The 13,078-nt window shown below is 38.3% G+C and overlaps 1 protein-coding gene and 1 long non-coding RNA gene across 2 annotated transcripts in view; both read right to left on the bottom strand.

Annotated features, from left to right (window-relative positions):
* LOC108736226 overlaps positions 1-13,078 on the bottom strand; it is a 157,044-nt gene that overhangs the window by 143,144 nt on the left and 822 nt on the right. The gene's annotated exons all lie outside the window — the stretch shown is intronic.
* Positions 10,927-12,240, bottom strand: LOC108736225 (DBF4-type zinc finger-containing protein 2 homolog). Its single transcript, XM_018468575.2, has 2 exons — positions 11,985-12,240; positions 10,927-11,918 (listed from the first exon to the last, which is right to left on the bottom strand). The coding sequence occupies exons 1-2, from the start codon at positions 12,110-12,112 to the stop codon at positions 11,018-11,020; spliced, it is 1,029 nt and encodes a 342-aa protein (XP_018324077.1). The 5' UTR covers positions 12,113-12,240; the 3' UTR covers positions 10,927-11,017.

The raw sequence follows: 13,078 nt of genomic DNA, 5'->3' as shown, positions 1-13,078 counted from the left end.
GAAACAGTTTCTTATTTCATATTAGAAAAGATAATAGGGGTTTATAACGAGTACGGTAAGGAAATAAAGGATTAAAACGGTATTCTTTATTACAACAGGAAGTCTATTCCGCATTTAAGCGAAAGAACATTTATTAAAACATGGCAAAAAGTCGACCTCGCCATTTCATGTTTTCGCATTTTATATTTACACAGATCTGAGTCTAAAATCAAGCGATGCTTTTCACTCCGTCTACCTAATCAGTACACCCGATCACACCGACTTGCAAACAACCCCTGCATGCGGCAACCAAAGCACCAGCGATCGTATTTTAAATCGTTATCGCCACAATAAAAACACTTTTTTAATGGACTCGCCTTCCCTTATCCAAATATTGCTAGAACACGAATTTGTTTATTACTACAGTAAAAGCAAAAATGAAAAATAAAAGAAGTACTGTTAACACGATTTCGTATATATACACATTCAAAGTACATAAAAATGTGTAAAAATTATACGAATCGAGTGGAAAAATGTATTTAAGCTATACAACACACTTCGAATCAGGTTGCCACTTTAAGGCATTTTTAAGTTAATTTTTGCGTTAAAAAATCCCCATTCGGAAAACAGTTTATCATCATTTAAAGTTAGCCCAAAGGAAGAGTATTATTTTGGGTGGCGATTAATCGTAAATTTATAATTCAAATACTTTCGATGAAGATGGTAATGAGCAACAAGATTAAGACCAAAACTGTCTCCGACTTGGTATTGGTTTTGGTCTTGTCTATTTGAAGCTTCTTCTGCAGGATATAAGAATCTATTTGCCTTAAGTCCATTAATTCCTTTTAGGTACTTTTTTTGTAGTAATGGTATAATTTATTTTTAAATGCTACTGTCACGCGCTGACCACCTATGTAAAATCCAGCAGTTTAAAATAAGTGCACACGCCGGCCGTGTGAAACTATTTTAAAGAAGGATGTTTTAAAATTTCTGGTTCTAGTCTTTTAATTATTCTTTAATGGTTTCCACGAAGAGATTTGTTATTTCTTGCCCAAAAAAAAATACGCAGAATCACTCCAGTAAAAATGTACTAAAACGCGTTACAAGAAAACCAAAACAGTATGCAGTCTATTCGTTAGTTCATTAACAACTCGTGAAGCTTTCTAGAAATGGCAATAAATTAATAAGGCTTATGGTTTCAAGGAATCAATAAAGGGGACTAATGGAATAGTCCGAGGAAGTATAAATAGTAAGATCTTATTAACGACTTCCTACATGAAGATGGCTATAAATTACCAAAATAATGTAATTCGAAGTGGTCTGTATTCCGTCGAAACTCCGACAGAACACAGACCAACTTTTACCTGCTGTCTTAACAGTGCGTTTTACAAAATACCACAAATGACGCGGTAAATGCCATCTGTAGTACGATGCTACTTTTTAGGATTACGTATGCTCCAACGTTGAGGTTAGGTACGCCGGGATTCGTTTCAGCAAGTAGATATCTATACAAATGGACCTTGTTTGACCATACGTAATCCTAAAACGTAGCATCGTACTACAGATGGCGTTTACCGCGCCATTTGTGGTATTTTCTAAAGCGTACCAGAATAATGTTTAGGTACATTCTCAAATTTCAAAAGAAGAGTAAATCCTTTGAATATTGGACTATATTCTTAACCTTTAGGAACAGTTATCTAGTATTAGTGTTCTACCTTTGCTCTAATCTAGATCTACGTATGCTTTTAACTCCTGTTTCAGCCTATAAAATGTCTCTAACTAGTTCCCAGTTCTACCTCATTATCTTAACTTTTTCCTATTGATTTTGACAACATCCTTTGCTCTTCTGGTTTTTTTTCAATGACTTCTCCTTTCCAGATCATTCCACTGAAATCGAAACGTACATTTTCAATAATCTTTTCCGAATTTTCAAATTAATTCTTCATTTTATGTCTCTATGAGNAGAAGGAGAAGGAGAAGGAGAAGGAGAAGGAGAAGGAGAAGGAGAAGGAGAAGGAGAAGGAGAAGGAGAAGGAGAAGGAGAAGGAGAAGGAGAAGGAGAAGGAGAAGGAGAAGGAGAAGGAGAAGGAGAAGGAGAAGGAGAAGGAGAAGGAGAAGGAGAAGGAGAAGGAGAAGGAGAAGGAGAAGGAGAAGGAGAAGGAGAAGGAGAAGGAGAAGGAGAAGGAGAAGGAGAAGGAGAAGGAGAAGGAGAAGGAGAAGGAGAAGGAGAAGGAGAAGGAGAAGGAGAAGGAGAAGGAGAAGGAGAAGGAGAAGGAGAAGGAGAAGGAGAAGGAGAAGGAGAAGGAGAAGGAGAAGGAGAAGGAGAAGGAGAAGGAGAAGGAGAAGGAGAAGGAGAAGGAGAAGGAGAAGGAGAAGGAGAAGGAGAAGGAGAAGGAGAAGGAGAAGGAGAAGGAGAAGGAGAAGGAGAAGGAGAAGGAGAAGGAGAAGGAGAAGGAGAAGGAGAAGGAGAAGGAGAAGGAGAAGGAGAAGGAGAAGGAGAAGGAGAAGGAGAAGGAGAAGGAGAAGGAGAAGGAGAAGGAGAAGGAGAAGGAGAAGGAGAAGGAGAAGGAGAAGGAGAAGGAGAAGGAGAAGGAGAAGGAGAAGGAGAAGGAGAAGGAGAAGGAGAAGGAGAAGGAGAAGGAGAAGGAGAAGGAGAAGGAGAAGGAGAAGGAGAAGGAGAAGGAGAAGGAGAAGGAGAAGGAGAAGGAGAAGGAGAAGGAGAAGGAGAAGGAGAAGGAGAAGGAGAAGGAGAAGGAGAAGGAGAAGGAGAAGGAGAAGGAGAAGGAGAAGGAGAAGGAGAAGGAGAAGGAGAAGGAGAAGGAGAAGGAGAAGGAGAAGGAGAAGGAGAAGGAGAAGGAGAAGGAGAAGGAGAAGGAGAAGGAGAAGGAGAAGGAGAAGGAGAAGGAGAAGGAGAAGGAGAAGGAGAAGGAGAAGGAGAAGGAGAAGGAGAAGGAGAAGGAGAAGGAGAAGGAGAAGGAGAAGGAGAAGGAGAAGGAGAAGGAGAAGGAGAAGGAGAAGGAGAAGGAGAAGGAGAAGGAGAAGGAGAAGGAGAAGGAGAAGGAGAAGGAGAAGGAGAAGGAGAAGGAGAAGGAGAAGGAGAAGGAGAAGGAGAAGGAGAAGGAGAAGGAGAAGGAGAAGGAGAAGGAGAAGGAGAAGGAGAAGGAGAAGGAGAAGGAGAAGGAGAAGGAGAAGGAGAAGGAGAAGGAGAAGGAGAAGGAGAAGGAGAAGGAGAAGGAGAAGGAGAAGGAGAAGGAGAAGGAGAAGGAGAAGGAGAAGGAGAAGGAGAAGGAGAAGGAGAAGGAGAAGGAGAAGGAGAAGGAGAAGGAGAAGGAGAAGGAGAAGGAGAAGGAGAAGGAGAAGGAGAAGGAGAAGGAGAAGGAGAAGGAGAAGGAGAAGGAGAAGGAGAAGGAGAAGGAGAAGGAGAAGGAGAAGGAGAAGGAGAAGGAGAAGGAGAAGGAGAAGGAGAAGGAGAAGGAGAAGGAGAAGGAGAAGGAGAAGGAGAAGGAGAAGGAGAAGGAGAAGGAGAAGGAGAAGGAGAAGGAGAAGGAGAAGGAGAAGGAGAAGGAGAAGGAGAAGGAGAAGGAGAAGGAGAAGGAGAAGGAGAAGGAGAAGGAGAAGGAGAAGGAGAAGGAGAAGGAGAAGGAGAAGGAGAAGGAGAAGGAGAAGGAGAAGGAGAAGGAGAAGGAGAAGGAGAAGGAGAAGGAGAAGGAGAAGGAGAAGGAGAAGGAGAAGGAGGGGTGGGAGGGGGGGGGGACAAGGGCAAGGTCAAGGACAAGCACAATGACAAGGACAAGGGCAAGGATAAGGACAAGGACAAGGAAAAGGACAAGGACAAGGACAAGAAGAGTAAACCACTTTTGAGATTTAGTTTCAAAATTGATTCAATTTTAATAATAACTTAAAAACATCCTGTAGTTCATCTAAAGTTTAACAAGCAATTAGTTATCGGCTTTATTAAAAATGAGCCGTGTGAATAACACACAATATCAAGTGTACAAGTTTGCAATCAACAAATAAATAAGAAATAGTTGCGGATAATTCGTCAAAAACTAATTGAGTAATCAATTTCGTACGTGTCGACACGGTACGAATATCAAAAATTAACAATCAACTCAACTGCGATATGATCGTTTCTGTAAGGTATGAACAAACGCGTTGACAATGCGAACTGTCGTTCCGTTCAACGATTTGATTGATTCTCTCTTTTGCATTGTATATAAACGACTACATTTCTGTTACAAAGTATTAACTAGACCCTGCAATTGTCGGTTATGTCAGAAAACCGAAAACGAAGAATAAACACCTTAAATCTATATCAGGGTGATCAAGGTTTGCTTAAGTAATCCATGCATCGTGGGAGTAGGGCCTGTAGGCACATTGCGTTGCATTCATTAATCACTTAGATAAAGATTAGAAATAGGAGTAAAAACTTATTAATCCCAACGACAGAAAGAAGTGATGATACTTGATCTTATATCTATCTATAAATTAAAAGGAGTGCCCAATTTATGTGTGTTAGAAATAACTGCGAGAAAACGGCGTGTAATCAATATGTATGCTGTCCTCATAAACCAATGCACAAGAATTAACGTTCCATGATTACTGACAATGACGAATTCAGATTATTAATGTAGTTAAAATAAGCTTGAATTTTGTCCGACTTTTAGAAGAAGCAGGTTTTATATTTATTTGCATTCACTGTAAACGATCTCTTGCTTAGTTAATCTACATAACATAAACAGTGTAGAAGAAACTTTCGAAGGCAATTAAACTGGACCAATAAAATTCAACTGACTCGATCGTAATCGTCAAGGATTGCTGGGCACGTCCAGGAGTGAAAAGTCATAAAAATTGACGTCTAAAACGTGATTACAGCAAGTCTACTATTTTAATATCTTATTAATATTTTATATTAAAATATATCTTATTGTGTTTTCAAGTGTTATTTAATTTTTTAAATCCGGAAATTTACGTGAGAGAGACAATATATCACATTTTCATTTCTGCAGCAGCGGATTCAATAATAACATGCACGAATCAAAGCTTTACGAATTTTTGAATTTAACCAATTGTATAAAATACACTTGTAACCACAATAAGTGTCCGCCAAGATATTTTTTAAGATAAACATTATATATTTTAAGATATTCAGGTGGCAAACTTGTCGTGATCACTTTTTAGACATCAATTTTTATGACATTCGACTCTCATCCGTGCCCAAAGGAATCCAACTCGTGTATGGTAGATTTAATAAGGCATTTCATATGCATTTGCACTATGCTAAAATATCATAAGTCTACCAATCGCTGGGGCTCTTGGCCGAGCGGCATGGCCTAAAGGTTTAGACCATTGCTTAGCCTTCGCGAGGACGCCGGTTCGATTCCGGGTCCGTCTGCCTTAGTCCAAATTTTTCTGTGGTTTCTTTACATCACTTACGTAAATCCTGGGGCAGTGATATTCCACAGAAAATCTTTCATTCTCTTCTGTCTTCATTTCATCCGTCTCATTTTTCTCACCCGAATCACCACCCACTCATTCCGACAATTTCTGAGAGGAGACTGAAGAGAGCCTTCCGCCCTACCTTCCAGTGTACTCTAGAGGTACTCAGCATTAGTGGCTGGTGGGACTGAAACACCCAAAAGTTTTTTCTTCCGTTTCCCAAACGAACCAACGCTAGTGATCGTAAATCCCCATTTCGTGTATGAAAAATCTAGTAGGATGTTTAGTATGCATTTGCAGTTTTCTAAAATACCTCAATAGTGAATCATACCATAAGTGACACATATTTGCTTGCTTAACAATAAGAATTCTCGATAAAAATGAGGTGTGATATAAATAATACGTAGTTTAAGTGTCTATTTAGTGTTAGTACTATAAAATTCGTTACAATATGTTGCATGCATGCACCATTAATTGCGGGGGTGTGGACAATTCCATAAAATGACATCATCTGCCTTTTTAATTAATTTTTATAACGTGCGTATTCTTACAAGAGAATGGTCAGCTTAGTTCACCTGCTGTGTACTTACTAGCGGTATTATTTCCTAAAGAAACACCTGCCTGTGTTTTTTTTTTAAACATATTCCTTGTCGATCCGTCGTTCATACGCGCGTCGACACACTGAAATTCTGCTATTTCACATCGAGAACAACTTGTTACATTAATTTGATCACCGGCCACGTTTTGTACACGAAACACACCACACCACCGTGTAATTTAAGTAAACGTGGTCAACTTTTTTTTAATGTTCCTTCTGCAATTCTTTCACGGTGAAAATGACGATTTATTACGTATCATGTCAATTTATTTAGCTCGAATTAACACCGGTTTTGGTTAACGTTAATTATTTCTAGAAAAGAGACTTCTCGCAAGTACAAGTGAGTTCATTTCGTTAGTAAAAACAATACTAAGTTCCTAGCGGCCTAAGGACTCTCCAAAAACTTATCTTCATGATACTGTCTAAAACACGAACACACGTAAACACAATACTAATACAAGACCGAGCTTGACTTTTTCTATAAAATTAGTCGAAAACAGAAAAATGTAGGGATCTTACTAAATTAAATTTATAACCCTTCAACATCCCTACCCTGTGAATTTCATCAAAAAATTAAAGATGTACATCCAAACCTTACATTTATAACCATCAACTTCTTTGTTTGATTTTGATAACGAGCCTCTCACGTGTAGTAAGCTTACGCCGTAGATTCAGTTCAGCAAATAGAAAAAAAACCTTGGGTATTTCATTCCCACCAGCCCTCATTCCCTCCGGACTACGCCGCAAGGTAGAGCGGAAGGCCCTCTTCAGCCTCCTTTCAGGAGTCGTGGGAATAGGTTGGTGGTGGTTCGGGTGAGAAAGATGAGACGGACGAAATGAAGACAGAAGAGAATGAATGATTTTCTGTGGAATATCACTGCCCCAGCATTTGCCTAAGTAATCCAAGGAAACCACAGAAAAACTTGGACCAAGGCAAATAGACCCGGAAACTAACCAGCGTCCTCCCAAATGCTAAGCAATGGTCTCAACCTCTAGGTCATGCCACTCAGTCAGTAAATGGGCCTTATTGAGCATATTTCACTAAATGTAGCATTGTACTACTATGATATTTACTCCGCCTTTTGTAGGATTTCACGAAAATACTTGATTTCTTATGTGTTGATTTTCAACACATTGTAGTAGTGTCCGACCGAAAGTTCGGTTTCGGTTTCGGTTTCGGTCGAGTTTCGGCAAAAAACGAGTTTCGGTTTCGGCGGCAAACCTGCCGAAACTACGACCGAAAGCGAAACTGCGTTCGGGAGTTCTCGCGCTCTGCTCGGTCATGTTCGGCGCGTTAAATTCCATCCAAGCGAACAATAACAAAAGTAATTTTATGTTTAATATTATATAAAAAAAGCATGAATAATCTTCAAAAGAAAAATGAGTCTAGTCTACTATACTTACTCAAATAAACATCTTACCTATTTTAAGTATTTTTAAGGCGCAATTAAAGTATTTCCTTAAATGAGGGGTTGTTATGTTGATTTTGATTTGATTATCAATTAGTAAAAATGTCAAAGACTGCAGAGCTATGTGATTTAAAGATAAAAAAATAAAACTGACTGATTATAATAACGTTTTCTTTATTTTTCTCTCAAAACATGATCCTTATAAGGAAGTTTCGGTTTCGGTCTCGGTTTCGGCCGAAACTAAGACCGTTGCCGAAATTCGGTTTCGGTTTCGGTTTGTAGTGCTTGGGTGTTGATTGGTCAACACAGTCAACATGTCTTCCGCCGCTACTGACCGGGTACAAGTGACGTGAAAACCGCGATCGTTTCCAAATGTATCAGATAAACCCGGACATTTGTTATTCCATGTAACTGTGGTCGCAGAATTCATTCCATACCTACATATCTAAAGTTGTAAATACTAAGTTAGCCACACAGGACATTTCCCACTTGAACAAACTGGAAGAGATTTTCAATTTTTATAAGGGTAACCAAGAAGAAAGTGCTCACATACATCGCGGCCATATCAGACCGACGACAAAACGGCTCTTTGTATAAATCACTTTAACTTTACGATGGTAACTCGGCAGCAACTAAATCTTAACGTGAGCTCGCAGTTTATGGCTTGTCCAATAAAAAAAAAGTTTATACTTACGCGACTAGCAAAAAAACGGAGAATATGTCTAACCATTTGACAAGAGACATAAAGAAAACAATAACAAATGTATGGGTGCATCTAAATGAATTTTTGTTACCAGGTGATTAAAAGATTACATAGACATGCAAATGATGAATAAAGTGACAATGCCATTGACTGACATCAACAATGAATTGTTCCGCAGGATTATGTGTGAAATTATTTTATATAATATTTTGTGCTCGCGACGGTTACTTTAGAAATTCGAATAACATTGCTAAAGATGTACTGTTCGTTTCAAGAAGTTGGAGATATGCCCCTTCCCTTTATCAGGATGCGCCGTAGCATAATTCCAAATTCAATCAAATTTGTCTGTGGAGCTCATTTCTCCACCGATCATCGAGCGAGAACTAGACAAAAGTGTGCAGTACCATTTGCAAAATTTTTTAAACTGCTTCGTTAAAATTTAACCAAAAATAATAACAAGTGAATTAACTTAACGTTCTATACACCTATAAAACTTTTGCTTTGTTTTCTATTGTTAATTTATATACATTTTTGTTTTAAGAAATTGGTAAACATTTTCGTCTAATACTGTACAGTTCTAGTCGATCTCCTAAGACCGCCCATAGAGAGCTCTGCTAGTTCAAGCTTGTTCCAACTATTTCTGTCTTGCTCACGCCTAGTGTGTATTCTTTCTATCTTCGCGCAGATTTCTTCAAGGTCACAATTCTAACAAATTGAAATAGTGCGAAACATGAACGGTGGGCGTTCGAAATGATGAGGGTACGGTGGATAGGGAAGGTTAAAAATGAGGAGATATTAGAAAGAGTAGGAGAAGTGAACAGAGGTCGCTATAGAAGTCAATAAGAAATAGGCGAGATAGGTCGGTAGGACATCTTTTCAGGCATAGAGAGCTAGTTAGAGACATATTAGAAGCAGAACCAGGAGTCAAGAGGACTAGATGTAGACCTGAACTAGATTACTTTTCACAAATAGTTAAGAATGTGGGATGTTATATTTAGGAAAATACAAAGATTAGTCCAGGGTAGGAAACGTGGAAGTGCGTGTCCAACCAGCCTTAGTAATGAAGACCGTATGATGATGATGATGTATATTTTAGTTTGAAACAAAGTTGCCTATACTTATTCTCTTTGTTAAAATCTAATAAAATTTATGGGTTACATACATTGGACTGGCAAAAAAAGCCGACTATTTTTTATAGGTCTCGCACGAAAGTTTTTTCGTTACTATGATTTAAGGATACTCTCTGAAAATTAGCAAAATTAAATCCTTTTTAGAGGTCGGTAATGAATTTCAAATACTTGAAGTTAGGTCGCTCATAAGCGTTGAGCATTGTTTCAAGCTGAAGTTTAAAAAGTCTAATAATTTTTCATGTAGTAACATCCAAATAAATGATTTTTTACTTTTTTCCTATTTCGAAATTCCATAAATAATCTTTGAAGAGTGTTTAATCAACTTATTTTTCGGAAAGTATATTAAGTCATAATAAGAAGACTGTTTGGAACCGAAATCTAGATCTACCTCTACCACTCTTCATTTCTAACTACCCCTTTATGTATCTAGAGAGATCTTCTATCAATCTATTGTGCCTATTTCTAACTGATTTTCAAAACGCCCTCTGCTCTCCTACTCTTTCTATTACCTCCTCATTTCTAATCTTTTTTTATCCACGGTATTTTTAACACCACATCTCAAAGACCCACTGTCTCCTTTTTACCCCCATAGCAAACATTCACCTTTAATAAATCCTTTTCGAATTTTAAATTAACCGATTTCGAGCACAAAAGTAATTAATTTTGTTAAAAGTGACTCGACCCTGCACTACTCCACGTTCTATATCTCTATTAAGTCATGTGACTCTCTAAATATCGAAGATCAGTGACTCCCTCTTTTTCATTCGAAATTTGTAAAAAAAATCAATCTTTTTGCGATCACATACACCTTGAAGAGTAAACGAAAACCTAAAATTAGTCGAAAATTAAATTGTTGTTTTTTTGAGCTCAGCCTGGTCCAAAAACATCTCTAACAGCTCAGCCCCTCTAAGACAGAAGACACAAATGCATACCAATCGAGCTATATTAAAAAAAGTAGTGTCCAACATGCTCCTTATTATAATGCTATTTAAAATATTTTCGATATTTCGAAAAGCCGCTTGCAATAACCAATTGGAATTTCGTAACCCTACGATAGTTAGCATTGCTACGGCGACGATACAAACTGTGCAGTGTACAAAGCGTGTCTGTTACACAGGTGGTAAAAGGAAAAAATCCTGGCATTTTGCTTTACCGTTTAACCGTTGCAGCATAACGTTTTCCAAAGATGGTAAATTCAATAGTACACGCACATTTCTTCTTTATCTGACTCGCGGTACAACAGTGATATGTGGTGACAGGTCTAGGAATTTGAAACACCACCACTACCACCAAACGATACACACGTCGTACCTATCGCAATCGAGACCCACGAATGGTCAGTGAAATAACTTTAAGAAACAACGTTCTTTTTTTGTTTTCTGAGAACTGTGTACCGAGTGATTCGTTGATTTTATATAAATACCTATGTCGATTTTAAGTAAAAAGAGATACATTTTTAAATGCATTGCCAACAATCACAAAACACTAAAATTTGCAGAAAGCTAATATTTTGGTTTCTTATATTTATTTTTCCTGACTTATTTTGATTAAATATTGATAAGAAGTTATGTAAAGTGGTGAAATTATCAAGATGATTCTAAGCTTATTTTTTTTACGTATGTTCCAAGACCAAATCCACGATAAATCAAATTCGAAAATTAAATATCATTTGTGATAAAATAATCTTTATTATTTTTTATGAACACCACACGGACATACACAACATACATTTTCCATACAAATATAATACTCGGTGTTTTTAACAAGGGCAGGGTACGATAGGAGGCATTGCACAACACGGAGGGCAATTCAAGGGTTGCAGAGGAGCAACAGGACAAATAGCACCCAATGGTTTCAATGGAGGTGGACCGGGACAAATAGGAGGAGGACATGGTGGAGCAGCCAATAAAGGCACACAGGATGGCGGGCAACAAGGGGGCGAAGGGCCACACGGGCCACAAGGACCACACGGTGAAGGACAGGGATTACATGGACCACAAGGTCCACATGGACCACAAGGCCCGCAAGGTCCACATGGTCCACAAGGACAAACCGGTGGAGGGCATGGCACAGTGCCAGGCATCCTGACGTAAGCAGGATAACATTGATATTCTTCCAGGCCATTTCCGCCTCCGCATTTCTTTCTTCCCAAATGCTTTCCCCCGCAAAACTGACTCGGACAACAGGTAGGATCGGGTTTAGTTAAGCACTTGGGGGCGCCGAAACATTCCCTTCTCAGACAGTCATCTTGAAGTCCGTTACGTTTGCAACAGTCACAGCCCATGTGCAAAATGCCACCTCTTAATTCTCGCGATTTACATCTCGCCAATCCACCGCATTTCGGCCGTCGATAACAGACCATCAACTGAGGTGGATTACATGGGACGCAGGGTTGTTTTTGCTTGCTCGGATCCGCCACCGGAACACACGGGGTCGGAGTCGGTTGGCAAATTGGTAAAACTGGAGGTATTGCAACCGTCGGTGGACAACAATTTGGGCTACATATTGGCACACCACAAGGTGGCGGAGGGGGTGGTGGACAAGGCATGGGACATCCTGGCGGAGGGCAGCTTGGCGGACAGCAAGGTGGACAACAAGGAGGGCATGGAGGTGGACAACAAGGAGGGCATGCAGGTGGGCAGCAAGGAGCACCACATGGGCTGCAAATAGGCAAACAAGGTTTTGGTAAAGGATCGTAGATTTCTATAACGGGGCCTGTTACGCACGGAGGACAGCATGGTCCTGGTGGGCAGCATGGTCCGCCTGGCAAACAGCAGCCCTTATCGTCGATTTCGTTCACTAAATTTTTCAAATGAGCCAACAACGACTGCCTTCTACTACTATTCGGCGCCATTTTTTCCACTTGTTAATACACACACAATTTTTAAAAATTGGAATATTTGTAACACAAATTTAAAATACACAAAAAAAAACGTTACACACAAATTTAGATTTACGTCAATAATAATAAATTTTGTTGTCATAGAAATAATAAAACTTAATGTGTAAACTTGATCTTGGAACTCAAAAGTAAAATAGCGATGCATTTTTTCGCAAATGTTTGTAATAAAAGGAATAATTCAATAAATTTCTAAAATAATGGTAGGTAACAATGTGTTTGTTAAATTATTTAATCAGAATCTTTTACGTTTTGATGGGATTTTTGGAATTTATAGCAAGTAAAGAAAACTCAAAAAACTATTTCTACACTAAACAATAATTATTTCTTCGTTACCTCTTTTTAAGAAGTAATTTGTACACAATTTATTAATGCACTCATGGAATTAATAAAATCATTTTAAAATACGAGGTCCTTATAAAATTCTTTAATGTACAGTTAGCGTTATCTAGCGTCTGTTTATAGAATGTCTGCACCTCAAATATTAAATAGGCGAAAGCACGACAGATTACATTTAATATTTATTCCAGTTAGATCCCTGGCCATAAGATGTCGCAAGACTTTAAGAAATTCAAAGTGGGAATAGATTTGTAATTTAAAAAAGTACAAGAAGAACCAGAATATTGCAATTATTCTATACAAAACTATAATTTTATGTCAGTAAAACCTAATCATTATAATTTCATTAAAATTAGTACAATGTATAATTTTTTACTGTAGTTATTGGATATCAATGTTCATATGTATACGTTTACTAGTCTTACATAAATGAAAATGTTTAATGTTGCAGCGGTTTTTGTAAAAACTACAACATTAGGGCTTTACAAGTTTGTAAAATTAGTGAGGATTATTTATAGCTTCCAGACTTGTTTCTGGTTTATATAAAATTTCTGATATAAATCATAGCAATATAAATTAATT

This window comes from Agrilus planipennis, unplaced genomic scaffold (assembly GCF_000699045.2).
Source record: "Agrilus planipennis isolate EAB-ADULT unplaced genomic scaffold, Apla_2.0 scaffold126, whole genome shotgun sequence".
Classification (NCBI taxonomy): Eukaryota; Metazoa; Arthropoda; class Insecta; order Coleoptera; family Buprestidae; genus Agrilus; species Agrilus planipennis.
This window is presented reverse-complemented; position numbering and strand designations above follow the sequence as displayed.